The following is a 27,167-nucleotide window of genomic DNA, read 5'->3' as shown; positions in this document are numbered from 1 at the left end:
CAGGTTCAAACGGCAAATCTTCTTTGCCAAAGCAAGTCCTGCCCCTCCCCCTTGTCCTCTGGGCTCCAGGCCTGAAACCTCTGGCCTGCCCAAGACAAAGGGCTGGCTGGGCGTGACTCCCTGGCTCACAATGGCCCTGGAATTCTCCCCCTTCCCCCACTCAGTGCAGTAAGCTGTAGACTCCCAAGTCTCTCCTCTGGCCACCTCCAACCTCTGTTTCCACATGGAACCAGATATCAAACGCCCTGATTGAGTATGAGTGTCCACTGTGTCCAGAGATGGGAGCATAACTGCCATCTCCTGCATCCTAGGGAGAGTGACCACACAGCTGTTCTGCTCTGCATACTTGGCTACACAGTCCTTCTCCTGAATCTGAGACACTAACTTCCCACTCTCCTCATTCACCTGGGAACAATCCTGTCCCACACACACTGACTTCCCAGCAAGCTGGTCACACACAGTCACTGGGTTAACCGCCTGCTCCAGTTCTCTGGATGTTCTTGCCTCATCTGGAGCAACCCTCTGTCCCTCTGAGACTTCTCCACCACCATCCACACTGGATTTGTCTATATCCAAGTCAGTGGAGTCACTGCTAATGGACAAATTCTGTCTGTCAGGCACTGCAACAAGTGCCTCACACAAGAAGCTGCTGCCTTTTACAGGCAGAGCTTTCTCCTGAATGCCTTCTCCAAGCCAGGCATCGTCACCTCTCTCAGTTACTGCAAACTGCTTGTTACAAGCACTGCCAGGACTCACTTCCCTATGGGCTTCCTTAAGCAGCAGTTCACCCTTCTCTGGCTCTGCAGCAGCATGGCCCTGCTGAGCCACAACCAACTCCTCCTGCGATTCCCTTACTCCCTGAATCATCTCTGGCCCCTCCGGTGGATTCACAGACAATCCCCTCTCAGGCACACAGACAGACTCACAAGAGACAGGGTCAGAGGCACCTTCTCTCCCTTTGCAGCTCTCTAGATGGCTGTATACTTCCATACCATCATTAGGCTCCAGAGTTAACAGTCCCTCATTCTCTCCTTGTGCCTGGGCTAAGGGGTCACCCTGGTCACACAGAGTCACTTCCCCCTCTTCCAGTAACACAGCAGCATCAGGCACAACATCAGGGTCCCCACTGTCTGGTCTCTGGGGTTCTGGCAAGACACTGCCTGGATCTACCCAAGTCACAGCATCCTCCTCCCCAGCAGATACAAACTTAGAGACACCTCCTTTCTGGGCCTTCTTTGTATCCAGACCCAACTCTGGGACAACAGCCCTGCTCTCAGCCAACACAGGCTGTGGGGCACCTTCCTTAGACAAAGGAAGAAACTCTTCCCCACACACAGACAGGCAATCAGAGACAGTTTCTCTCTTGTCCCAACACCCCTGGCTAATTTCAGGCATACAGCTAGACACTGAGACAGCTTCCTTTACTGACCCACTGTTACTTCCACCATCCAAATTGCCAGCTTGCACACACTGTGCTTCACACAACTCAATTTCAGCTTGTGCAGGTTCAATTCCACAAACCTCACCAGCCAACAACTCCTCAACTAAAACTTCACTCTGGCCAGCCACTCCAGGCTGCCCCAGAGAAACATTTCCCTGACTTCTGGGCCCTTCTTGCCCTGTTTCTGATTCCAGCCTCATCTGAGGCGTCAGACAAGCCCTTGGGTCCCACACTCAGACTCACTGCCCCCCTGCACAGACACACAGCTATCTGCCACAGGCACACATGTAGAGACACTTTCCCCTTGGTTACCGGGAGACTGACCAGCTCCAGGAAACTTTCCATAGCCACATGCACCCCCTTCCCAAACCTCCCTGCTAGCTACAGGTAACACAAAAGGTTTGCATTCACACATGCTTTGGGGTTGGGTCATCACATCAGCTGGGCAAAATACGTCTGCCATATCATAAGCACACTGCATACCCACAGAGCTATACATTGAACCTTCAGGAGGATACAGTCTCTCTTGTTCTTTTAGTCTCTTAAGCTGGAGGTCAAGTCTAGCATTTTCCTCCTTGGCCGGGGCCATCTTCTTTGCATGCTCTGCCATTCTCTCTGCATGTTCTGCTTTTCTCATCTCAAGTTCCCGATCCATCTCCTGCTTTCTCTTAGCAATTTCTTCATCTGCCTTCCGCCTTCTTTCAGCAGCTTCCTTTGCTCGTTTCTGCTCCCTTTCATCCACATCTCTGGCTAGTAACAACACTACCAGATCTAGTTTAGAGGCCCTTTTCCTAAAGGCAATGCCTCTCCCCAAGCACAAATCCTTCAGAGCCTCTCTACTTAGGCTCTCATACTGGTGCTGACTCATTTCAGCTGCCCTTTAACCAACCGCACTCTCAGTACCACAAATCAAATTTAGACAGCGTGGGGTCCTGATCCCAAAGCTCAATTGACCAAGATCTGTGGATCCTGTCGACTACGCCACTGTGACGGACTGGGTCATGTCTGGGCACAGCTGAGGGCATCCGCTCAGGGCGAATTGCTCAAATCTGGGGCTCCTTACAGCCCCCAGACTGGTGACCTCTCCAAACAGGCCACAAACCAGTCCCACAGAGCACTTCAGCAGCCTGCCTGAAGCCTCACGAGCAAAACCCCTCCGACACCCCAGCAATATCCGTGCCCCAGATGGCCCTGGGCCTCATACACAGGTGGGGGGTCCTAGCACCCAATCCCACCTACCCCGAACAAGTTCTGTCCGGCTCCAAGAAACCAGCCACAGATCCCTGGTCAATTTACCCTCTGGACCTTACCCACAAATCACGCTGGGCCAATCCTTTAGCATCTAACAACTAAAGGTTTATTATCACAAGAAAGAAAAGCATGAGAGTGAGGTTGCTAAAGTATCATACGTTACATGCATCAAAACTCCCAGTCCTCGATGCAGGCTCTAGCAGAGATGTTACAGCTGCTGGTTTAAAAGTTCTTGTTGCACATCCTACGATCAGGATGGGTTCACAAATCTTCCAGGCTCTTCGATCCCTGCATTGCTGCCTCTGGGATGAAATGCTGAGCTGAGCACAAAATGGAGTCCCCCACATGGCCTCTTTATACCTCCTTCCTGGCTTCTTCTTGGCTGAAGCCGGTCACCTGGCCCTCAGCCTCTCTCTCCTGGCAGCTCTTAGGTCTCCGACCTCATGCTTTAGGTGTGTCCTTGGCCCATTGAGTGCCATTGTCCCACAGGGCCTCGCTAATTAGCATGTCCATAGGCCGGGCTCTGCCCAATGCTCAATCACATTCAGAGAAATATTCAGTATCCACACAGATTCCTACCTACACACACAGACACTATACACTCACATAAATAGCGTACGCAGGATCAGCAAACAGCAAGCTCCCATTCAACACCCCACATGGCCCCCTTTTATATCATTTTTGGGGCCAGCACCCCCACCTATGGGTGCAGCCATGATTTGGCTGCTTCCCTCAAATTCCAGTAACGTGACAGGGAGTGCATGTGGCTGGTGGGTGTGGGGGGATTGCGAGGGAAGGGGGTGCATGTGGAGGGTGGGTGAGTGAGTGTGGGGGGGTTGCGAGGGAAGGGGGTGCGTGTGGAGGGTGGGTGAGTGGGTGTGGAGGGTTAGGAGGGAAGGGAGTGTGTGTGGTGGGTGGGTGAGTGGGTGTGGGGGGATTGCGAGGGAAGGGGTTGCGTGGGGGGGTGGGTGAGTGGGTGTGGGGGGTTGGGAGGGAAGGGAGTGTGTGTGGCGGGTGGGTGAGTGGGTGTGGGGGGTTGGGAGGGAAGGGGTGCGTGTGGCGGGTGGGTGAGTGGGTGTGGGGGGTTGGGAGGGAAGGGGGTGCGTGTGGCGGGTGGGTGAGTGGGTGTGGGGGGGGGTTGGGAGGGAAGGGGGTGCGTGTGGCGGGTGGGTGAGTGGGGGTGGGGGGTTGGGAGGGAAAGGGGTGCGTGTGGCGGGTGGGTGAGTGGGGGTGGGGGGTTGGGAGGGAAAGGGGTGCGTGTGGCGGGTGGGTGAGTGGGGGTGGGGGGTTGGGAGGGAAAGGGGTGCGTGTGGCGGGTGGGTGAGTGGGGGTGGGGGGTTGGGAGGGAAAGGGGTGCGTGTGGCGGGTGGGTGAGTGGGTGTGGGGGGTGGGGAGGGAAAGGGGTGTGTGGGGGGAGGGTGGGTAAGAGGGTGGGTGGCTGTGGAGAGAATGACGGCACAAGCCGACTGTAATGTTTACATTGTATTTCCATTCACGCGGTGTGTGGCCTCATCCCCTAGAAAAGCCCCCCCCCCCCCCGTGTGGCGTACAAGTCCAAGGCTACAGGCGGGCTGCAGGGCGTGTGGCCCGGCGGCGGGCGGTGGCTCTCAGCAGAGCGAGGGCAGCCGGTGGCTCCAGGGCAGGCGCTAGCCAGCGCACATGGTTCTGACCCTGCGGGCGAAGGTCCGCAGGCTGCAGCCAGACGGGGGCTGGTTCTTGACGGCCTCCAGGATCAGGCAGGTCTGAGCAGCCAGGCATCGCACGCGGGAGTTGCTGTCCTGCCCCAGGCCTTTGAGCACTGCGGTTGGAAGGGAGGAAGCAGCGGTCAGAGCCCCAATGCCGCGCGGGCGACTGCTCCAGCCAGTGGCTGCTGGGTGTCCGGGGAGGCAGCTCCCCCCTGCAGCTCGCCCAGCTCTGGAGTGGAGACCGAGTCCCAGCCCGGCCGCTGCGCCCCAGCGCTCCGTGCCCCAGCCGCGGCCCCACTCACCCTTGCAGATGGCATCCAGCTTGTCCCGGCTCCGGTGGTGCAGCTGCCGGGCGCTGAGCCCTGCACACAAACAGCTCGTCACATCCCTGCAGCCCCAGCCAGGGCATCGAAGCAGCTGTCACCTCTAAACACGGGCCCCCCGGGCAGCCACCTGTCCCATCGCAAACCCAGCACCCTCCCTGGCCCCGCCCCTTCCCTGAGGCCCCCCCTTGCTCATTCCACCCTCCTCACTTCCCCCTCCCTTCCTCACTCTAACCTGGCTGGAAAAGGGGTCGGGGCGCAGGCCCTGGGCTGGGGCCGAGGGGTTTGGCGCGTGGGAGCCGGGGATCCTGCGCCGGGTAAAATCTCCTGCTTTGGCTGGAGCAGCCTCTAGGAAACTCCCAGCAAACCCCTCGCGGGCTGGGCCAGGGGCCAGGCTGAGGCTGGCTGCCAAAGGAGACCCTACCAGCTCCCAAGGACCCACGGCGGGAGGAGGCTGCATGGGGAAGAGCGGGTTGAGGGGACCCATCTGCTGGCCTGGGCTGAGCTTGCTCCTGGGGGTGTCGGAGCCGTAATTAGGGAAGCGGAGCCCAGGGGTTACTTCTCGCCGCTGGCCGGGGCTGAGCCGGGCCTGGGACTGGGTCCAGCCGCCCCGCTAAGGGGCCCCTCTGCTTGGTGGTTACCTAGGAACCTGATGGCCGCTTCTCTGACCAGGGCCTGCGGGTGCTCCAGGAAGGGCAGGGTCTGGCACAGGAAGCTGTCGGCTCTCCGCTTGTAGCGCGTCAGCTAGGAGCCAGAGCAAGGGAGCCCGAGGTGGTTAGCGGCCTGCCAGGGGTCCCGGGGGGACAGCCCTTCCCCCTCCTGCCTGGGCCGGGGGTCGCGCAGAGGGGCGCCACGCGGGGCCAGGCGTGGTCCCGAGCTGGGCTGCGTGTGGGCGCGGAGCCGGACATGGGGGTGCCTGACCCAGCCCCGCTCCTGCCAGCGAGGGCTGCGCAGTGACCGACCCGCGGGCTCCTCACCAGGCAGTCACAGCTTGGCCACACATCCTTCCTCTGGACCAGCACCCTGAGCCGCCGCCACCTCAGGAACAGCGTGGCCCTGGCGAGGGTGTCCCAGCTCACCTGCGGCACAGGAGGGGCCGGGACGTTACAGGCGGCGGGACCCGCTGGCCTGGTTGCCCCGCACACCGGGAGGCCAGGTGGGCCGAGCTCCCCCCGGCCCCAGGCGGCTCGCGGCTGGTCAGAGTGTGGCCGGGGACCTGGCGAGGCTCCCGGCTCTGCCACTGATGTCCTGGGCAAACTCGAGGGGCCCCCCCCAGACCCTCTGAATTGGGAACCGGGGTCTACTCCCCTTCACCACAGACAGTTCTGAACTGCAGCCCAGCCTGAGCGGGGCCTTGGGGGAGTTGGGGGCAGCACAGTCTTAGGCCCAGGTCGCTGGCTTAGAGACAGAGGCAGCGTGACCCAGAGAACACAAGGGCTGTTAGTAAAGGCACTACCAGCTACTCCCGTCAGAATATAGGAAACAAAGGAGAATGGAGGGAGGTAGCAGGCGGTGTCCCCCAGGGGTCTGTGCTGGGACCGCACGTTCATAGGTGAGCTGGAAAAAGGGTAACGGTGAGCTGCAAAACTTGCTGATAGTTACGTCCCAAGCAGACTGCGAAGGGATTTCAAAAACTAGGTGACTGGACAACAAAAGGGCAGATGAAATGTAATGCTGATGAACGCAAAGCAATGCGCATGGCAAAATATAATCTCAACTACACGTGCCAAACGATGGAGTCTAAATTATCTGAACCCACCCACACTGAGATCTTAGATTCATTGCAGATAGCTGTCTGAAAATAGCTGCTCTATGGCTAGTGATAATCAACCCCCCTCCCAAAAAACCCCCAAACTACCGGGACTCATTAGGAACGGGATAAGCGAGACAATATCATATTGCCTCTCTCGAAATCCATGGTGCACCCACTGGCCGAGTACTGCGTGAAGGTTTGATCACTTCATCTCAAAATAGCTACCCTGCATTTGGAAGAGGTATGGAGAAAGGCAAGGGGAGGCGCACAGGCCGTCCTTGCTGTGTGTCCAAGATACGTTCCAAAAAACCCTCGGATTTCTAGCGAGACAATGTAGAGCGGGGAGTTCTTTTTTCACGGCTGACTTCCATTTGTGCATTTTTTTTTTGCGCAACTTCAGAGCGTGGAATGGGAGGACTCATAACGCATCCGCTCCTACAAGCATCAGCGAGGTTAGTGCAGAATGGACGCACACGGCGTACAGCGGGGACGCACTGTACCGAACCCCTTCCATACGAGCATGGGAGGCAGGTACCACAGCAGGGGAATGCAACACCTTCCCAAACTGCCTCACCTGGCCTGCTCATGTTTCTCCAGAATCCCACTGCTGGGGCCGTCTGCCCACCGGATTTGCGGCGCTCAGAGATGGGGCAGCCTGGAGCTGCACTACCCACTGACTCTGGGGCTAAGGGAAGCTGGAGCCGCGCCACCACTGCCCCTCTGGAGCTCACGGCATGCTGGATTCTCCCCCCTGCCATTTTCAAGTGTGTAAGCAGCCCCTGGAATCATGGTTCAATTTGGCCCCACCCCAACCAAAATCTGGAATGGAGTGCCTGCTGACACCCTGGGCCAGCTGCTTAGGCCCAGAGCTGCAAGAGGCTTTAGGTGCCCAACTCCCATGGGCGTTCCCTACTTTGGAGGCTCTAGGCCGTAGTCGCTCTGTGCCTCAGTTCCCCGCCTGGAGGAGGAGGGGGCATGAGGAGGAATTCATTACTGCTGGGGGCATCTGGCACCCCAGGGACGGGGGCCAGGAGAGCTAGTGTGAGCACAGACAGCTGGGGGGGGGCAAGGCCTGGGCGTTTCGTGGCTGTCTGGCCACTTGGCCAAGGCCACGCTGGGTCTTGAGCGCCACCTGCAGGCCGGGTAGCCCTGCGCCTGGGAGGGGCCGTGGCCAGGCCTGGGCTCTTCCTGCCAGCGCAGCCTGTGGGCTGGGTGGAGACAGGGGCTGTAGGCACAGTGAGGTGCCCCCCCCCCCAGTCTGGCTGCACAGGGGCTGTTGGGCTCAGAGGCTCAGGGATGGCTCTGGGCGGGGGTGGGGGAATGACCGGGGGCTACTGGACTCAACTTTCAAGGAATTTTGAGCACGGGGTTGTCGCAGCCCTGAGCACCTGCCCCTGCCGGCCATCCCCGGGGGCGGGGAGTCGCACGTTTCCCCCGCACACAACTCACTGGTCACGGGTAACGCGCTCAGCTGCAGGCTCTGGCCTCACCTGGGACACGCTGAGATTCTCATCATGCAGGAGCAGCAGCAGCGGGACCAGGCTCCGGAGAACGTGCTCCTTCATCCACCACCGGTAGGGCTCCGTGACGATGCCCAGCAGGGCTTTGAAGAGGGCAATGGAGAGCATCCGGAGTTTGCTGGACTCCTGCAAGAGAGGACGTGGGAAGGAGGCTGTGGCGGTCGTGCTCACCCGACGGGCAAGGTCTTTCAAGCACAGTATTACCACATAGCTGGAAAATAGCCCATGAGAACCACCGAACTCTATAGCTAACCCGTTTCTGGGTCTCTCTTGTAGAGTGGTGTGCACACTGCTTGGTTCAGCCTTGCCTCTTAAGGTGAACTGGACTCGGTCACCTTGCAAAAGCCCAATAGCATCAGATCCTTGAGTTCTTCCATCCGTCCCGGCGGCCATGCTGCAGTGGAGAAGTTTCTGGTTTCTGATCCATACACACGGAAGCCTCAGCTGTTGTCTCTGTACGTTGGTTGGGTGGTAAAGTGGCCCATGCAGTACAGAATCCCCCCAGCTGTGCCAGATGGAGCTCGGGGTGGGGTTAAGTCCCATCTGAGATGACTGTGACATCAGCATCTGAGTCAATTTTCACGTCTTGCCATAAATATTCATTTTCAGGCTCCAGGTGGGCGCCAGCCATGTCATCACAATGGGTCTTGATTATCTGCAATGTGAGTCAACTCCCTAACTGATTTGGTGCAGCAAAGAGATACAACGTGTCCACCTTTCATACATGTATTACACCATGCACCACTGGCTGGTCATCTCTTGGGCTGTGACTTCTTCATACCTTGTGCATGTTGGCTGGAGTTCGGCTCTCTTACTTTGGGAGTTTTCTCTGTTTGCCCCATGGGTTTTACGATAAAGACTTTTAAACACTCAAGTGTCTGTTTATAGCTTTTAAGCTAGTTTCTGGTGTTTCAATGTGCTCTTGCCTGTTTGACTAATTTTGTCTCTTTTGTTATCTGTAGAGCTGTGGCTAGAGTTTAATCCCTCTAGCTATTGTGAAAGGGTTTTTTTCACAGTCAGTCCCAAGACACTAGAGCAATAAGGTGTATCCTATATACCTTATCTGCCTTGTCTCTGTGAAAGTGTTTATCTTTTAACGCTATAGCCAGACGATTTCTGATATTTCTATGTTTGAAAACTGTGATTTTTGGGAATGTAAGTCAGGGGATGCAGGAGTCTTTAATTCTCTGGTGAAAACATGCTCTTTCATAAACCACATTTCTCTGAGATATAAAGTATGCATCAAACACAGCCAGAACCCTTCCATGCTCATCTTAGTGATGGTCTTCAGTAAAGTCAAAGTGTGTTAAGACATGCTGCCTACTTCCCCACTGCATACATTAAGACAATACCCATCTATCTCCAGTTCCTTGTGCCGCTTGTTTGCAATGCGAAATCTGGCACAGCATTGTTTCCAATCTTTCCATTCTGAAGGTTTGTGAAAAGTGACATTCTCTGGGGCATCAAAGAGGCACATGGGAATGAGAACCTCCAAACTTGGGTGCCGCTTCTTCCAGCTGCAATCTTTTGGTTCTGTTCTCACTTTACTCTGAGTCATGTCACATGCCTGAACCAGCTCTGGACTGGCTACAGAGCTCGTCTGCACACACCAGATGGACAGTGCTTAATTTGTAAGGAAAAAGGTGCTGAGCCTCAAGTAAGATTTTTTTATTCATAACTGATGTGTCAGGCCCAGAGGTGCCACCGGGCTCCGAACTGCCCAGGCCCAGAGGTGCCGCCGGGCTCCGAACTGCCCAGGCCCAGAGGTGCCGCCGGGCTCTGAACTGCCCAGGCCCAGAGGTGCCGCCGGGCTCCGAATTGCCCAGGCCCAGAGGTGCCGCCGGGCTCCGAATTGCCCAGGCCCAGAGGTGCCGCCGGGCTCCGAATTGCCAGGCCCAGAGGTGCCGCCGGGCTCCGAATTGCCAGGCCCAGAGGTGCCGCCGGGCTCCAAACTGCCCAGGCCCAGAGGTGCCGCCGGGCTCCAAACTGCCCAGGCCCAGAGGTGCCGCCGGGCTCCGAACTGCCCAGGCCCAGAGGTGCTGCCGGGCTCTGAACTGCCCAGGCCCAGAGGTGCCGCCGGGCTCCGAACTGCCCAGGCCCAGAGGTGCTGCCGGGCTCCGAATTGCCAGGCCCAGAGGTGCCGCCGGGCTCCGAACTGCCAGGCCCAGAGGCAGACACTAAGCACTGCAGATGGGTTCATCTGGGCTGGTTGAATGCGCTGAGTTCGGTTCAATGAGGTATCACACAGTGCCACCTAGTAGCCGAACAGCATAATACAGTTTAACAGGCTATTACAGAGGCAGCCTCCATCCCATGTGAATCTTACTAGCCCGCTGCCCTCACCCCAGTGGTGGGGCAGGCTGAGTTGCGACCCCTGGGCAGGGCGCGGGGGCATCAGGGCTGCACTGCAGGGGACACCGGCAGCTGTGCCATCTGCTTGTGGAGGCCTCTTCGCCTTCCCCTGGGACGGGCGTCGCCTTCTTAGCACTGGTTTGAATTGTCCACCCCCATAAGGGCCTGTTTTGTGCCCCCCCAGACAGGGCTTTGGTTTAGAGAGCTCACCCCTGGCTCTCTGATCGGCTGGGGGTTCAGCCCCCTGGGAAGAGCTGAGGGTGGGACTGAGCTTTGTGAGAGCTGGGTGGCCCCTCGTTACCCCTGCAAGGCCGCACCGGGTGGGCCCCTTTCTCCTCCCTCCGGTGCGGACTGACCCTCAGTCTGGTGCACACGCCGGAGGGGGCTGGTTCTCGGCACACCCCTTTATGAAAGAGGAGGGCAGAACTAGCCCCTCCTTTGCTGCTGTGTTGCCATGGGAACGAAGGGGAGAAGAAAGGGGGGAGCGGGTACCCGCAGATGGAGCATTTCCTTCTGGAGCCCATAGGCCGGCGGTGGGCTCCATGCTGGGAGGGCAGGTTCCCGCCCTGACTGCCATGCGCTCTGCCGGAGAGCGGGGAGCCGGGGAAGGCGGGAACAGGCTAGGAGCAGGCCAGGCCCCGCCAGCCCCCCACCCACCCCCCTTCCCTCGCCGTGGCTTGGAGGGTCTCCCGCCAGGCCTTACGTTGTCAAAGAGGGGCAGCAGCCTCTCGGCCACTTGCACCGCAGCGGGGCTGGCGCTCTGCCGGTCCAGGCTGGTGAGGATGAGTTTCAGGACGCCGATGGCCTTTGTGATGACACCCCGGTCGGCCTCCCGCAGCCGCTCCTGGATGTCTGGCAGCAGGCGCTGGAGTTTCCCCACCTGTGTGGAAGGAGGAGCTGCTTTGCCAACACCCGCAAGAGACCGGAGAGGGATGTAAAACCCCGTTGCATTGGCTAACCGGGGAAACGTTGTTTAAAGATTAAAGGGGGGCAAGTGGGGGGTCAGGATGCCAGAGAGGCCCCTGCCTGTGGGGGGTGGGGAGGTGCTCCAGCCCCACTGGTTAACTATAGCTGATAAGCCTCACTTGTTAAGGAAGAGGCGTACCCCTTAACCAATTCACTCATTCAAATCCTTCACATCCCTAACCCTAATCAAATCAACATCTGCCTCCCCTCCAAACACAGGCCCGGGAACACAGGGCTTTGCTCCTGGCCCGTGACGTAGTTGCTACGCTGGGGCTGTGGGTGACCCCCACTGGCGGCTGTCTGTAGCACGGCCCAGCAGGGCAGGGGATGAGTCACTAGGCAAGGGTCTCTCAACCTGTCGGACCAGCTACCCCAGGGAAAGAAACAAAGGAAGGTGGAATGTCCCCTGGCTGGGGGGCAGGGCTGGAAGTGAGTTAGTTTTCTGTCTGGGAGCATGGAGGAGACAGTCTAGGGAAAGGGGCTGGGATTTAGGGGCCCAGTCTCCCCCATCTCAAGGGGGGCTGAGGTATCCTAGGCCTGCCCTGTGACCAGATGACATCTGTGCTGTGCTGTATCCTGGAGGAGCAACAAACTCCCTCTGTTCTACTGGCTGGCGGAGTCTGTCCGTGCCACTACGGGGGTGCAGGAGATGGGAAAACCCCAACGTGGCGTCACAGACCCATACCCAGAGTCCCAGCTGCCAGCCCCAGGCCCTGCTCCTGGCCCTGCACAGGGGCTCCCGGGTCCTGGCTCTACGTGCAAAGGCTCTGCTCCTTTGCCCGGTTCCCAGGCTCCCAGCTGTTGGCCTGTGCCCGGGGCTCTGTGGGACCCAGCCTCCCCCTCCTGCCCACTTCTCCCTCCTGGAGCCACAGCCTTGCTCCAACCAAGGAAAAACCAAGCACAAGCAGGGTCTGAGCAGGCTGAGGCAGACAGAAGAGCGGGACTGGTGTACAGCGCGGAGAATGGCCCTCTCCCCGTCTACCCTATGGGCAGGGCGGGTTCCCCACACCGGAGTGACTTGGTGCGCCGAGGGGAGGTGTCGCTGCAGATTGTCTCCTCTTTGGCCAGGCTGATCAGCTGCCATTTACCACCCAGGAGTTGTCTCTGCCTGCACTGAACCACGTGTCTCAAACTTGGTAAGAGCCACGTGGCAAAGAGCTTTTGCCAGCTCCTGTCAGAGCAGCACCCAGGACCTCGGTAGTTAACGTCTATGAGGCTTCAAAAGGGAATTCATAGGGGGAAATGGTTCCTAATGACACTGGTATTAAAATGCTGAGGGAGATTAGAGAGGCTACCAAAATAAAGAACTTTATAATAATAGGGGATTTTTATTATCCCCATATTGACTGAGTACATGTCACCTCAGGAAGAGAAGCAGAGATAAAATTTCTCAATGGCTTAAATGACTGCTTCTTGGAGCAGCTGGTACAGGAACCCACAAGGGGAGAGGCAATTCTCGATTTAGTCCTGAGTGGAGTGCAGGATCAGGTCCAGGAGATAACCGTTACAGGACCACTTGGGAATAGTGACCATAATATAACAACATTTAACATTCCTGTGGTGGGAAGAACACCTCAGCAGTCCAGCACCCTGGCATTTAACTTCAAAAAGGGGAATTACACAAAAATGAGGAGGTTAGTTAAACAGAAATTAAAAGCCACAGTGACTAGAGCCAAATCCCTGCAAGCTGCATGGAAACTTTTTAAAGACGCCATAATAGAGGCCCAACTTAAATGTATACCCCAAATTAAAAAACATAGTAAGAGACCTAAAAAAGAGTCATCGTGGCTTAACCACCATGTAAAAGAAGAGTGAGGGACAAAAAGGTATCTTTCAAGAAGTAGAAGTCCAATCCTAGTGAGATAAATAGAAAGGAACATAAACACTCTCAAATCAAGTGTAAAAATGTAATAAGAAAAGCAAAAAAAAAAAAAAAAGATTTTGAGGAACAGCTAGCGAAAAACTCAAAAAGAAATAGCAAAATGTTTTTTAAGTACATTAGGAACAGGAAGCCTGCTAAAAAACCAGTGGGTCCCCTAGATGATCGAGATATAAAAGGAGCAATCAAGGATGATAAAGCCATTGCGGAGAAACTAAACGATTTCTTTGATTCAGTCTTCACGGCTGAGGACGTTAGGGAGATTCCCAAATCTGCAGTGTCCTTTGTGGGTAATGAATCTGAGGAGCTGTCCTGGATTGAAGTGTCAGAGGAGGTTTTGGAACAAATAGAAAAACTTAATGTTAACAAATTACCGGGACCGGATGGCATTCATCCAAGGGTTCTAAAAGAACTCAAATGGGAAATTGCTGAGCTATTATCTGTGGTTTGTAACCTATCCTTTAAATCGGCTTCCGTACCTAATGACTGGAAGGTAGCTAATGTGACACCAATATTTAAAAAGGGCTCTAGAGGTGGTCCTGGCAATTACAGACCAGTAAGTCTAACTTCAGTACCGGGCAAATTAGTCAAACAATAGTAAAGAATAAAATTGTCAGGCACATAGAAGAACATAATTTGTTGGACAAAAGTCAACATGGTTTCTGTAAAGGGAAATCCTGTCTTACTAATCTATTAGAGTTCTTTGAAGGGGTTAACAAACATGCAGACAAGGGGGATCCAGTAGATATAGTATACTTAGATTTTCAGAAAGTGTTTGACAAGGTCCCTCACCAAAGGCTCTTGTGTAAATTACATTGCCATGGGATAAGAGGGAAGGTCTTTTCATGGAGTGAGAACTGGTTAAAAGACAGGAAACAAAGGGTAGGAATAAATGGTACATTTTCAAAATGGAGAGGGGTAACTAGTGGTGTCCCCTAAGGGTCAGTTCTGGGACCAATCCTGTTCAACTTAATCATAAATGATCTGGAGAAAGGGGTAAGCAGTGAGGTGGTAAAGTTTGTGGATGATACTAAACGTCTTAAGATAGTCAAGACAGAAGCAGAGTGAAGAATTTCAAGAAGATCTCACCAAACTGAGTGATTGGACAACAAAATGGCAAATGAAATTTAACGTGGATAAGTGTAAAGTAATGCATGTTGGAAAAAATAACCCCAACTATACGTATAGTATGATAGGAGCTAATTTGGCTACGACAAATCAGGAAAGAGATCTTGGAGTTATTGTGGATCGTTCTCTGAAAACTTCCACACAGTGTGCAGCAGAAGTCAAAAAGGCAAATAAGATGTTAGGAATGATTAAGAAAGGGATAGAAAATAAAACACAGAATATCTTACTGCCCCTGTATAAAACTATGGTACGCCCACATCTTGAATACTGTGTACAGATGTGGTCTCCTCACCTCAACAAAGATATTTTGGCCTTAGAAAGGGTTCAGAAAAGGGCAACTAAAATGATTAGGGGTTTGGAATGGGTCCCATATGAGGAGAGGCTAAAGCGACTGAGACTTTTCAGTTTAGAAAAGAGGAGACTGAGGGGGGATATGATAGAGGTCTATAAAATCATGAGTGGTGTGGAGAGGGCTGATAAAGAAAAGTTATTTATTGGTTCCCATAATAGAAGAACTAGAGGACACCAAATGAAATTAATGGGTAGCAGGTTTAAAACTAATAAAAAAAAGTTCTTCTTCACACAGCGTGTAGTCAACCTGTGGAACTCCTTGCCAGAGGAGGCTGTGAAGGCTAGGACTATAACAGAGTTTAAAGAGAAGCTAGATAATTTCATGGAGGTTAGGTCCATAAAAGGCTATTAGCCAGGAGATAAAATGGTGTCCTTGGCCTCTGTTTGTCAGAGGCTGGAGAGAGATGGCAGGAGACAAATCGCTTGACCATTGTCTTCGGTCCACCCCCTCTGGGGCCCCTGGTGCTGGCCACTGTCAGCAGACAGGATACTGGGCTAGATGGACCTTTGGTCTGACCCAGTACGGCCATTCTTATGTTCTTATGTTCTAATTTAAGCAAAATGGCTCTGTCTGGGGATCCCTGATTGGTGTCACCAGCATTCCCCAGGGGTCTAGAGTCCGCAGCTCTGATACCACTCCAGTGATGGGTTCTTTGTATCACAGAGACCCCAGACACAAGCAGGCCCAGGAGTGCCAGGTGCTGCTCACACCCAGAGACGCACCCCTCGGGAGCCAGGCTCTGCCCTGCAGAACAGCACAGGACGGGAGGAGACTTGCACAAGGTCATTCGGCAGGTCAGTGGCGGAGCTAGGGACAGCACCCAGGGCTCCTGACTCCTAGGCCATGCCATGTGCCCTGGGAACATTTCAATGGCTCCAGCCCTGTGGTTCAGGGTTTATCCCTCAGCCCACTCCCCTCTCACCTTCTCTGGGTGAAGGGCCAGGTTGAAGAGGCCTTTGAGTGCCAGCCAGCGCACCACGGTGTTGGGGTCTCTCAGCTGCCTGCTCATCTGGTCCAGGATGGCGTCTTCCAGCTCATTGCCGAGGTCAGGGCACTGCAGGAGCTAACCCACCAACGGGAAACAAGCTAGAGAAAGGGGCTGGCCCCGGTGACTCGGCTCTGGGCCTGGCGTGGGCTGTGGGGCCCCCGGAGGCTCAGCCAAGAACCAGACCTGCCCTGCTCCTTCTGTAAGGCCCAGGCAAGGGAGGGCTCTAGGGCCAGGCTGCATGCAGGACACGAGGCTGCAGCCTTTGCTGGGTGGGAGAGGCAGGTGAGCTGGCCTGCACGCGGCACGTGCACGTCATAAGGCTCTGCAGGGCCTCAGGCCTGAGGTCACACAAGGGACCCTTCTATGGAGCTGAATTCTGGGAGCCGGAGACACCCTGCCCTGGGGCCTTGCCCCATCCCAAGGACACCAGCCAGGGCAGGTAACTGCAGTGTCCAGAGCGAGCAAGGTCCACCCCTCGGCTGTAGCTCCCCTGCCCCTGTTCACTCCCACCCTGTCCTGGCCCTCGATCGGCGCCGCTGATCATGCACATGCTCCAGCCACTACCGGGCCAGGGCGGTTCTCTGAGGCTCACCTGTATGAAGAAGGCCATGGCCGGGATGTGCCGTTTGTCGTCCCTTCTGTCAAGGATGGCCATCAGCTGGTGGAAGATCCAGGAGCGCTCCTGGAAACGGTTCCTAACCATGGCCCTGGCACGGGAAACACAAACCCCGCCTCCTCAAGGTGGGCAAGCCAGGTTCTCGATTTACAGGGGGACCCCGGGCGACCAGTTCCACGATGCTGGCACAGACTGGTTCCTGCCGGCTAGAAATGCTCAGTGGCCTCCACGCCCCTTCAACGCTCCACAGGGCGCCCGCCCCGAGGTCAGCTCTGAGCATGCGGTGTGGGGGCTGCACCAGAGCGGCAGGCGAAGAAGGGCGTTGTGTGCCCGGACAGAAGGTGGGGAGGGAACAGCCTAGACAGGACCAAGACGAGTGCTGGCGCTTTCGATGTTAGCCTCCCGCTCACCCCCAGAAGCTGGGCCAACCGGCGACTTTCCCTCCCTCTCTCATGTCCCGGGCTGGCAGAGCTACCCCAGCTGAGCGAGCCAGGCAGCAGGGTGAGAAGCAGCCAATGGCCCCTCGGCCCACAGCCGGGAGGCCGAGCCGTCGACTGGGAGCCACATTTGACCCCCAGGGCAAGGCAATGGAGCCGTGTCCTCAGCCCTGCTGCGGGCAGGGGCGCGACGCTCACCGGGCCAGCAGGCAGACCCCTTTGTGGTGTGTGTCGGAGCTGGCGAGCATGTCCCAGCCGCCCTGCTTCTGGATGAAGGTGACCTGGTCCCCGTAGCCGGCGCAGCGGAGCAAGGCCCTCATGGCCTTCACCACGCACCTGTGTGCAGAGCGAGTCTGGTTACCGTGCGAGCCAGGCCAGGCCGTGCTGCAGGCCGTGGGTGGTCTGGAGGCAGGCACCAGACTGATGTACCTGACTGGGCTGAGGGGCGTGGGCGTGTTCTCCTGCCTGCACACCCTCCAATAGAAAGCGATGTCCTGCACCGACGGCTCCACCGTGTAGGTGATCTGGAAGAGCAGGGCGATGTAGAGCTGAGGGTAGAGCTCCTGCACCTCCCGCCTGCAGCCCGGCTCCTGGAAGATCTCGTACAGGGCTCTGGTGGCCTGCAGCAAGAACAGGAGACAGATCTCACCGCAGGGCCCCATCCTCCCCATGCTCCCCCGGGCACCTGGAGAGGAGTGGTGGTCTGGGGACTAAGGCCTGGGATACTGGCTTCAGTTCCTAGCCTGACACCTTGGCTAGAACCACAGAAGGGCCTGTCAGTCTGCCATCGATCCCGGGCCAGATAAGGGAGCAGCTGGTCCAAGACTCATTTCATAAAGAACTAACGAGGTTAACATAATTAATGCAAATCAATATGGGTCCATCTCCTGACGCACCAACTGGCATCTGCTTTTTGATGAGATTATGAAATTGCTCGCTAGAGGTAACAGTACTGATGCTGTAGAACATGGACCTCTGCAAGGCGACACCCACCTGTGACGAGCCCCCCCCCCCTTCCCCATGCTTTATGAACTCAGAGATGCTTTGAACAAAACACCTCATGTAACCGATCAATGCTGGTGCCAAAGAGCCTATTTTGGTGCATTCTTTTGTATGAAAAATTAGAAATATGAATCACGAGGCGGTTTATAGATTTAAATGTGCTAATGAGACCGATTTCTGGTGCCCAGCTAGAAGTCTTAATGACTTGGTGAGCAACTTAATGACTTGTAAATAGCCTTTTTTGGTCCTGTAAGTCCAAAAGTGATTGGACTAGTAAGACATGTCTAGTACCACCTGGTACCGGGATTCCCCTTTGACCCTTTTCCACGAAAGGGGGGGATGAAGAACAAAATGTTTCTGCCCTGGGAAAAGTCAGTTTAAGAAATGGGAAGCTATCAGCCCGTTGTCTTCCACTGGCCTGGTAAACCCTGAAAGGCTACAAAGGGCTGGAGATCAAGTCAGGATAAAAGACTCTGTCTGTGACCTTAAGATTATTTTTGAAATAGGAACAGCTCTTTATGGCAAGAATCTGTCTGAAATAAGTTTTTTACTGATCTACAACTACCTACATAAGAACATAAGAACGGCCGTACTGGGTCAGACCAAAGGTCCATCTAGCCCAGTATCCTGTCTGCTGACAGTGGCCAGCACCAGGTGCCCCAGAGAGGGTGGACCGAAGACAATGGTCAAGCGATTTGTCTCCTGCCATCTCTCTCCAGCCTCTGACAAACAGAGGCCAAGGACACCATTTTATCCCCTGGCTAATAGCCTTTTATGGACCTAACCTCCATGAAATTATCTAGCTTCTCTTTAAACTCTGTTATAGTCCTAGCCTTCACAGCCTCCTCTGGCAAGGAGTTCCACAGGTTGACTATACGCTGTGTGAAGAAGAACTTTCTTTGATTAGTTTTAAACCTGCTACCCATTCGCTTCATTTGGTGTCCTCTAGTTCTTCTATTATGGGAACCAATAAATAACTTTTCTTTATTCACCCTCTCCACACCACTCATGATTTTATAGACCTCTATCATATCCCCCCTCAGTCTCCTCTTTTCTGAACTGAAAAGTCTCAGTCGCTTTAACCTCTCCTCATATGGGACCTGTTCCAAACCCCTAATCATTTTAGTTGCCCTTTTCTGAACCCTTTCTAAGGCCAAAATATCTTTTTGGAGGTGAGGAGACCACATCTGTACACAGTATTCAAGATGTGGGCGTACCATAGTTTTATACAGGGGCAGTAAGATATTCTGGGTCTTATTTTCTATCCCTTTCCTAATAATTCCTAGCATCCTATTTGCCTTTTTGACCACCGCTGCACACTGTGTGGAAGTTTTCAGAGAACTGTCCACGATAACTCCAAGATCTCTTTCCTGATTTGTCGTAGCCAAATTAGCCCCCATCATACTGTACGTATAGTTGGGGTTATTTTTTCAGATGTGTATTACTTTACACTTATCCACATTAAATTTCATTTGCCATTTTGTTGCCCAATCACTCAGTTTGGTGAGATCTTCTTGGAGTCCCTCACAGTCTGCTTCTGTCTTGACTATCCTAAACAGTTTGGTATCATCTGCAAACTTTACCACCTCACTGCTTACCCCTTTCTCCAGATCATTTATGAATAATACCTATATGTTTTCTTTTCATTGTAATTTAGTAACTTACTTAGATCTGTCCATTTTCATTTGAAACCACTTCAGTCCTACTATTTGTACTTAATAAAAACCCTTTGTTTACTATCAAGCTCAGTGTAAATAGCTTCTAGCTGGAGGAATTACCAGTGTGAATATCTCTCTTTCATTGAAAAAGAGGGTGAATGTCCTCATGAGCTTTTCTTCTGTAAAATGTTTATACAAAGACAGATTGACTTGGGGTTTTGATCACTTTTCAGGGTTGGTTTCCTGAGTTATGTACCCTAGAACTGCATCCTCCCAGAGCTGAAGTGGTTCAGTGCCTGCATTGCTCTTCCGGCGGGTGGGGGGAGGATGGTAACCACAACTTTGGGCCTTGTCTGGGGGAGACCAGAGGGTCTGGCCCAGCAGCACAGGGTGGCAGGGAGCTCCAGAGACCAGGAAGGCAGGTATTAGTGATCAGCAAACTGGGGAACAATCCCAAGAGGTCTTCTCTGACCACACCCCATCACACCACCAGTTAGATGGAAACCCTAGAATGAAACAGAAGTAATGTGGCACCCAAGAATCAGCTTATAAACTGTCTGATGGGTCTCAAACTGTGATTGTAAACTGGGACTCAGCAATGCAGTCCCTGCAAGGGACTGGGTCTTGGCCCTACGCAATTTTACATTTTTATCAAGGGCCTGGCAGAAAACATAAAATCATCACTGATACAGTTTGCAGCTGACACCCAAACGAACGAAGAGGTTGGGTCCGATTCAGAGTGATCTGAAAAGTGTGGGACAGGCCCATGGTGTGCGTGTTTTAATACCGACTCATTGTAAATGTATCTGGCTAGGAACAAAACCTGCAGGCCATGCTTACAGGGCGTGGGGCTCTTACCTCGGGAAGCAGGGACTCTGAGAAGGACTTGGGAGTCGTGGGGACAATCGGCTGACCAGGAACTCCCAGTGTGGCGCTGTGGCCAAAAGGGGGAACGCCACCCGGGGAGCAGTAAACGGGAAACGCTCGAGGTAGGACAGAGAGGTTATTTCCCCCTGTATCTGGCAGGGGTGTGACCACTGCTGGGCCTTGTGTCCAGGCCTGCTACTCAAGAGGAATGTGGATGTACCTGGGAGAGGGTTCCCAACCCTGTTTGATTAGAAACCCTGCCTCATGGCAATCGACTCCGGAAACTCAAGCTAGTCCTCTGGACAAAGACAGGCAAGGGGGCCGTGAGGACAGTCAGTGGACAGCTACAGGGGAAGAAACATTTAATAACGGGCTCTTTGGTCTACCAGGAAAGGACGAGCCTGACCCGGGGGCTGGAAGTCGAAGGTAGACACATCAGACGGGAAATAAGGCGGACGGATAACGGGGAGAGTCATCAATGAATCAATGGGGGGGATTCTCCGTGTCTGACCGTTTCTGAAGCAGGATGGGATGGTTCCCCTCTAAGCTCTGCTCTGGGGACAGATCTCTGGCCTGTGTCACACCAGAGAGACTAGATGATCACAGAGATGCCTCCGTGCCGTGAAATCCATGAACCTAACAGTGGGGAGTCACCTACACCAGCCAATAGGGCAACGCCGAGGAGAGAGGGGGTGTGGTAACCCCCTCCCCCGGCCGGAAAGGAGGTCAGTGTCTATTTCTACTTGGGAGCACACACTCCTAATTACAGCAGGGATTAGCCCCTGGGTTTCCCAGCTGGGCGCCCTCCCCACCCACGGGTGTGGCCCAAAATCTGAACATCCTGGAATGCCACAAAACACTGATTTTCTTCAACAAGAGTTAGAGCCCCGCGACTAAGCATTTTATACCCAGCGGCACTGTTTCAACAGGAGAGATTGGGAGACCCAGTGGGGCGGGGAATAAACCCAGTTCTCCCCGTCCCAGGGGAGTGCTCTCGCTCTGGGCTGCTGGGCTTCAGGGGGGTTGTCTCCCTCTCCTGTGTCCGAGCCAGTGGGCGTGTTCCCCAAGCAGGCCTACAGGACTGGGCTACGCCAGGGCAAAGCCGAGTCGGAGGATGGTGCCGGGGCTGTCGCTTGGCAAGTGTAACCTCAGCCCGGTGGGTCCCCTCACAGGTCTGTGTGGCATGCCCAGCCCAAGGGGGCAGTGAGCCCAGCTGAGGGGGCCGGGAGGAGGCATCCCCGGAGTGAGGTTCCTGGCTGGTTAAGGGGAAGGCTGGTCCCCAAGAGACTCGGCTCCACCCCAGAGCAGGGTGCCTGTGGGAAGGACCTTGAGGATAGGCTGGGGCAGCAGACAGGGGAGCCTGGGACATGGGGGGCACTGCCCCTTCCCACCCCAGCAAGGAGGGGGTGGCCCCTGCCAGGCCATTAGGGGGACCCACGGCGCGCCTTCCCTTGCTGCAGGGGCTGGTTCTTACAGCCAGGGGGGTGACGGCAGCCATTTTCTGAGCGGTGTCGCGACGCTGGCCCAGCGGCCCCTCCTGCAGCCTTTTGAGCAGCTCCCGCAGGATCCTTCCTGTGGTCTTGGGGTGGGACGTCAGGGTCCGCCACATCTCCACGGCTGCCCTGCAAAGGGGGAGGCGACGGCAGCTGGGTCCTGCAGCCCCCGGCGCTGGCACGCCTGCTGGGTCCCCACAAGCCGCCCTCCCGCTCCAGCAAGGGGGCTGCATCCGCCCCAGGGGAAGCCATTCAGGGAGGGCTCCTGTCTCTGGGGCCGGTGGGCCCGTAAAACCCTCGGGGAGAAGCATCAGCTCGCGGGGCGGGGGAGGGGGCAGGTGATCCCAGGAGGCTCCGCTTTCCCCGTACCTGTCGCACCACAGCGAGCAGCCCAGCAGGGCCGTCACCACCTCCTCGCTGTACTGGTAGCCCAGCAAGAGCAGGGACCTCAGCAGCTCCTGCTGGGCCAGCGTCTCGCTGATGGAGTCCAGGTTGTGGTACATGCTCCTCACGGCCTCCGACACCTGGGAGAGAAAGGGGGAACCAGGGGCTTGGCTTCCTCACGCCCTCTGGGCTGCCAGGGACCTGCCGCACCCCAGAGTCCCGCCCCGCCAGCCCAGCCCACAGCCCTGGGCCAGCGCCCATGTCCAAGGCCACAAGGGACCTTGGCGATCACCTCGCCTGACCCTGCACAGCACAGGCCAGAGACCTGCTCCCATGACGCCTCGCGCCCAGAGCCACTCACAGAGGGGCTCAGCTCTCACCCTCTCCAAGCTTGGGATGGGGACTCCCAGGATCGCGTGCAGCATGTGCCTGGCCTCCACTGCGTCGTGGACGCTGTCGTCTCTCATGCCGTCGATGGCCGCCAGGATGAAGCCCGTGCGCTCGGCCGGGTGCAGGTACTTCCCAAACATCTGGAACAAACCTGCCACTGAAACCCCTTTTCCCGCCCGGTGCTGTCCCCGGGGGGCCAAGCAGCCAGGACCGGCCCGGCCAGGAGCGCAGGCAGATCCCGCTCTGCCAGGACAGGACTGGGTTCTTGCACCTCGTTGGCAATCCGGAGCTGTCGTGCATCGCCACGCCGGGGTGCAAACTGCACGGATACACGCGCTAGTGCTCAGCAGCACTGCTGTGGATGCAACGAGGGTTTTATTGCGTCTCCCTCCAGGCCTGACAAGGTTCGGATGAGCCCCAGTGCATCTTGGGCACGTAGGTGGGTGAGTCACACAGCTGGGTCTGTCCCTCCCCACAGACTCAGGGGATGTTAATTCCTCCCCCTGCTAACTCTGGGCACAACACTCCCATGAAGCACGAATGGTAGTTACCACGGCTATATCGCTGGCGTTGGTGAACCAGGCGAACCAGAAGGTGTTCTCGGCTTGCCAGTCTCTGAGGACTTGCAGATACTCTGTGCTGTCCTTTGCCAGGGTCCTGCCTGAACCAGGGAGGGGAAACAGACAGCAGGCCATAGAGCTCACAGATAGCCAGGGGCAAACAGGCGTTTGGTTTCGGGGAAGGAGAACATCAAACTGGAGCAGAGGGAGATCACCCTGAAGTCATGATACCTCACTGGATGGGAGAGCCCCAGTTACCAGCCCGTTTTCACAATGGAGAGAGGTAAATAGCAGGGTCGTGCTGGGACCAGTGCAGTTCAACATAGTCCATCTGGGAGCAGGGGGAGCAGGGAGGTAAAATGCACAGATGATCCAACATTACTCCAGAGAGGTGAGTCCCAAGCAGACAGCGGAGCGCTGCAAAAGGCTCTCCCCAAACTGCACAACAAACCGGCCGGTGGAATTCAATGCTGATAAATGCAAAGTAATGCAGATTGGCAAACATGGCCCCAGCTGTACATCCGAAACGATGGGGTTTAAATTGCCACCTACAGAAGAAACCTTGGAGTCACCGTAAATAGTTCTCTGGAACCAGCCACGCAACGTGCAGCAGCAGTTAAACAAACACACACAATGCAGGGAACCATTGAGAAAGGGCGAGGTGGCAGGGAAAATATCACAATGCCACTATGTCACACCTTGGGACACCCACAGCTGGAGTCCTGCGGGCAGGTCTGGGCACCTCATCATGGAACAGAAACCAGCATTGTAAAGAGTGCCAAGAAGAGCAGCAGACATCAGGGGTAGGGAACAGCTTCCATGGGAGGAGAGATTCAAAGTATGGGGAGCTACATTACACTTAACACACTGCATTGCCGTCACTGTGCCTATGTCCCCGTGCAGCAGGAGCGGTTGGTGGGAGATTGCACAGCACATTCACACAAGGAGCGCGGCTGGTTCAAACATTGCTCAGGGCGGTGGATTTTTCACACCCCCAGCAAGGTAGATATAACAATACAGGTCTGCAGTACAGACCACATCTGGGCCTGTTTCGTGTAGAAAACAGGAGACTAAGGAGGGTGGGAGGAGGGTATAATAGAGGGCTGTACACTCTTGACTGGTGTGGAGAAATGGACCAGCGAAGCATTCTTCACCCCGCCATAACACAAGAACTAAGGGTCACCCTGGGCAGGCGGTTGCAAACAGACCAAAGGAGGCATCTCTTCACACAACGCACAGGAACCTGTGGAAATCATTGCTGTGAGATGTCGTGGAGGCCAAAAATATAATTGGGTTCAAAAAAGAGTTTGAAAAGTTTGTGAAAGTTGGAGCCATCTGTTAGCCAAGCCGATCAGGGCACGCAGCCCCATACTCTGTGTGCCCCTAAACGTCCAGATGCTGGGACTGGCCAACAGGGAAGGGATCACTCCGAATTTCCCAGTCTGTTCATTCCCTCTTAACCATCTGGCCCGGCTGCTCTTGGAAGACACAGTCCTGGGCTAGAAGAACCATTGCTCTCACTCACTATGTCCAACGTTATGTAAGGTATGAAGAGTAGAACACGGATAGGGGATGCTAAAGACATGGGGGAAGTGCAGAGCTTGGATAATGAGGACGTTTTTTAGTTTCTAAGGCCCAAAAGAACCCCTAGCGACGGTGCAGGCTCAGTCCGAGATGGGATTGGGAATGGTGCAGTGTTTGCAAGGATGCAGCAAAGGCAAGTGAGCTCCGTAACTAGCTGCTCTGGCTTTGGGATGCCCGTGTCAGGGCAGTGAGGGCAGAGCAGGGTCTCTAGGGCTCTTACACTTTTGCCGCAGCATGAAGGAGTAGAGGTGGTGAAGTCCATCCACGGCCCAGCGGCAGATCTCCTGCTCGTGCTCCGCACAGCACAGGGTGAGACAGCCCACCAGCTGGCCCGGCACTCTGAACCCCTCCACGCCCTGACGGAGAGAGAGCAAAGGGAGTCACCCGCCCCTGCGGGCCCAGTGCTACGACTCCCCTGGGTCTGCACCAGCAATGGGGAGGCAGAGCACAGTGCAGTGACCAAGACAGCAGGAGGAGCCGGGGCGTGGGGGGGCATTGCTAGGGGCAGGAAATCTGGGCAGCAAAGTCAGCAAACGTTGCCCCAAGTGTGGAGCCTCCTTCTCAAAGACACACTCATAATCCCGGCCTCTTTCGCCAGCTCGCACCTGCAGGGACCCCAGGCCAGGAGCACCTCTCCTCCAGCTGCAGCCTTGTCCTCTTGCCCAAATGCTGCTGCCAGAGACCTTCCCTGGGCCTCCCGCAGGCCCTGAGCTGGCTCCCTGCCCTTCCCCACTTCACACCAACCCCCTGCCCCATAATGCTCCTGCTCCTTTGGCCCCTCCCATCCCTCTCACTTGGTCCCCTCCCCCTTCAGTTCTGCTGCCTAAGGGTGCCTCCTTCCAGATCCTGCCATGGGAGGATGGAGCAGCTGGAGCAGCTAAATGGCCGAGAGTGCCCAGAAGGGGGCGGGGAGAAATTCATTTTGCAGCCCTGGAGGTGCCAAACCAAAGGACTGTGTCTAGACTGGCCAGTTTTCCGTTAAAAGCATTTCCGGAAAATCATGCCAGTCTAGACCTAGCCAAGCAGTCCCATGATGACTGGCAAAGAGTTGAACCAGGCAGCTGCCCCCGGACACCGGGGCTCAGACGGTGCTCGTGGGGCAATCCTGTGTAAATGCACCCAGTCTTCAGGGCAGACCACGGTCCTAAGGGGACAGCGGGGCGAGTCCTTGGAGACAGAATTAGGAGCGCAAAGCCCACTGGAGTGTGGATAGACCCCAGTGACATCAGTGCCCACTGCACCGCGAGGCTGCTCAGTGCAGTTCAGAGGCAACCCAGGGCCCAGGCTGCCCACCTTGAATTTGTGATGCCCAGCGATGAGTCTGATCAGCCAGGCGATCCTTTCCACTGCCCTCAGCCGCTCATGCACCTCATTGGATGTGGTCCAGGGGAGCAGGAACTGGGAGAGTGAGAGAAACGAATTGGGACAAGGCGGCATGCAAAAAATTGCACAAGCACGTCGGGAGAAACTCAGAAAGGCTAAGGCAAAACTGAATGACGACTAGCAAGGGACATGAAAGCCAATCAGCGGTGGATCTATAAATGCATTAGGAGCAAGAGAAAGACAAAGGAAAGTGTCGGACTACTACTTAGCAAAGAAGAAGAGCAAATAACTGAGGAAACAGACGAAGTCCAGCTATTTCATGCATTTTTTTGCTAGCGGGGTTAAAGGGTTAATGCTCACCGCAACATTAACAATAAGGGGGGAGGAACACAGGCCAGACTAGGGAGAGAAAGGGTGAAAGATTATTTGGATAAGTTTAGGTGTATTCAAGTCAGCAGAGCCTCAGGGGCTGTGTCTAGACTGGCAAGTTTTTCTGCAAAAGCAGCTGCTTTTGCGGAAAAACTTGCCAGCTGTCTACACTGGCCGCTTGAATTTCCACAAGAACACTGACTTCCTACTGTCCGAAATCAGTGCTCCTTGTGGAAATACTATGCTGCTCCCGTTCGGGCAAAAGTCCTTTTGTGCAAAGCTTTTGTGCAAAAGGGCCAGTGTAGACAGCTCAGATTTGTTTTGCGCAAAAAAGCCCCAGTCACGAAAATGGCGATCGGGGCTTTTTTGCAGAAAAGCACATCTAGATTGGCACGCACGCTTTTCCACAAAAAGTGCTTTTGCGGAAAAGCGTCCGTGCCAATCTAGACGCTCTGTTCCGAAAATGCTTTTAACGGAAAACTTTTCTGTTAAAAGCATTTCCGGAAAATCATGCCAGTTTAGACACAGCCTTAGGTCCAAGAGGACTGGAGAAAAGCAGACCCAGAACCTCTCTTTGAACAGGGAACAAAGAGACCCTGAGGAATTCTAGGTAGTCGGCCCAACTCGGGTATCCAGAGAGAAACGGAAGAAAGGATTAAAGATGCCGTGTCAGAGCCTGGAGGAGCTATTCGGGTTAGGAGGACTAGCCTGCATGGATTGGTCCTGAACAAACCATGTCAAAACAGTCTAGGTTCCTCCGTGGATAGGGTATGTGAAATTGAGCAAGGCTTCTGACGCAGCCCCCCAAAACATCTGCCCCAGCAAACTGAGGTCTAGCTGAGAGAC

At 55.2% G+C, this 27,167-nt stretch overlaps 1 protein-coding gene across 4 annotated transcripts in view; it reads right to left on the bottom strand.

Moving 5' to 3' along the window:
• Positions 1–4,113: 4,113 nt before the first annotated feature.
• The window catches only part of LOC102456071 (maestro heat-like repeat-containing protein family member 7), a 33,023-nt gene continuing 9,969 nt past the window's right edge, over positions 4,114–27,167 (bottom strand). The window contains exons 8-23 of one of the 4 annotated variants that reach the window (XM_075910173.2): positions 25,923–26,027; positions 24,850–24,985; positions 23,037–23,146; positions 22,476–22,625; positions 22,081–22,235; positions 21,693–21,840; positions 17,121–17,311; positions 16,890–17,027; positions 16,231–16,345; positions 15,573–15,713; positions 11,029–11,205; positions 7,944–8,099; positions 5,678–5,779; positions 5,342–5,444; positions 4,680–4,739; positions 4,115–4,490 (exon numbers count right to left, since the gene is read on the bottom strand). In XM_075910173.2, coding sequence (XP_075766288.2) covers positions 4,339–4,490; positions 4,680–4,739; positions 5,342–5,444; positions 5,678–5,779; positions 7,944–8,099; positions 11,029–11,205; positions 15,573–15,713; positions 16,231–16,345; positions 16,890–17,027; positions 17,121–17,311; positions 21,693–21,840; positions 22,081–22,235; positions 22,476–22,625; positions 23,037–23,146; positions 24,850–24,985; positions 25,923–26,027 — 2,139 coding nt within the window. In that variant the 3' untranslated portion in view covers positions 4,115–4,338. Of the gene's footprint in view, positions 4,491–4,679; positions 4,740–5,341; positions 5,445–5,677; positions 5,780–7,943; positions 8,100–8,280; positions 10,228–11,028; positions 11,206–15,572; positions 15,714–16,230; positions 16,346–16,889; positions 17,028–17,120; positions 17,312–21,692; positions 21,841–22,080; positions 22,236–22,475; positions 22,626–23,036; positions 23,147–24,849; positions 24,986–25,922; positions 26,028–27,167 lie in introns of those variants that run through there. The other 3 variants (XM_075910176.2, XM_075910178.2, XM_089773636.1) reach the window with 3 other exon arrangements.

Source organism: Pelodiscus sinensis, chromosome 27 (genome assembly GCF_052426305.1).
Source record: "Pelodiscus sinensis isolate ZL-2025 chromosome 27, ASM5242630v1, whole genome shotgun sequence".
NCBI classification, from domain to species: domain Eukaryota; kingdom Metazoa; phylum Chordata; order Testudines; family Trionychidae; genus Pelodiscus; species Pelodiscus sinensis.
Note: the sequence above shows the minus strand (reverse complement) of the source record. Positions and strands in the feature narration are given on the sequence as shown.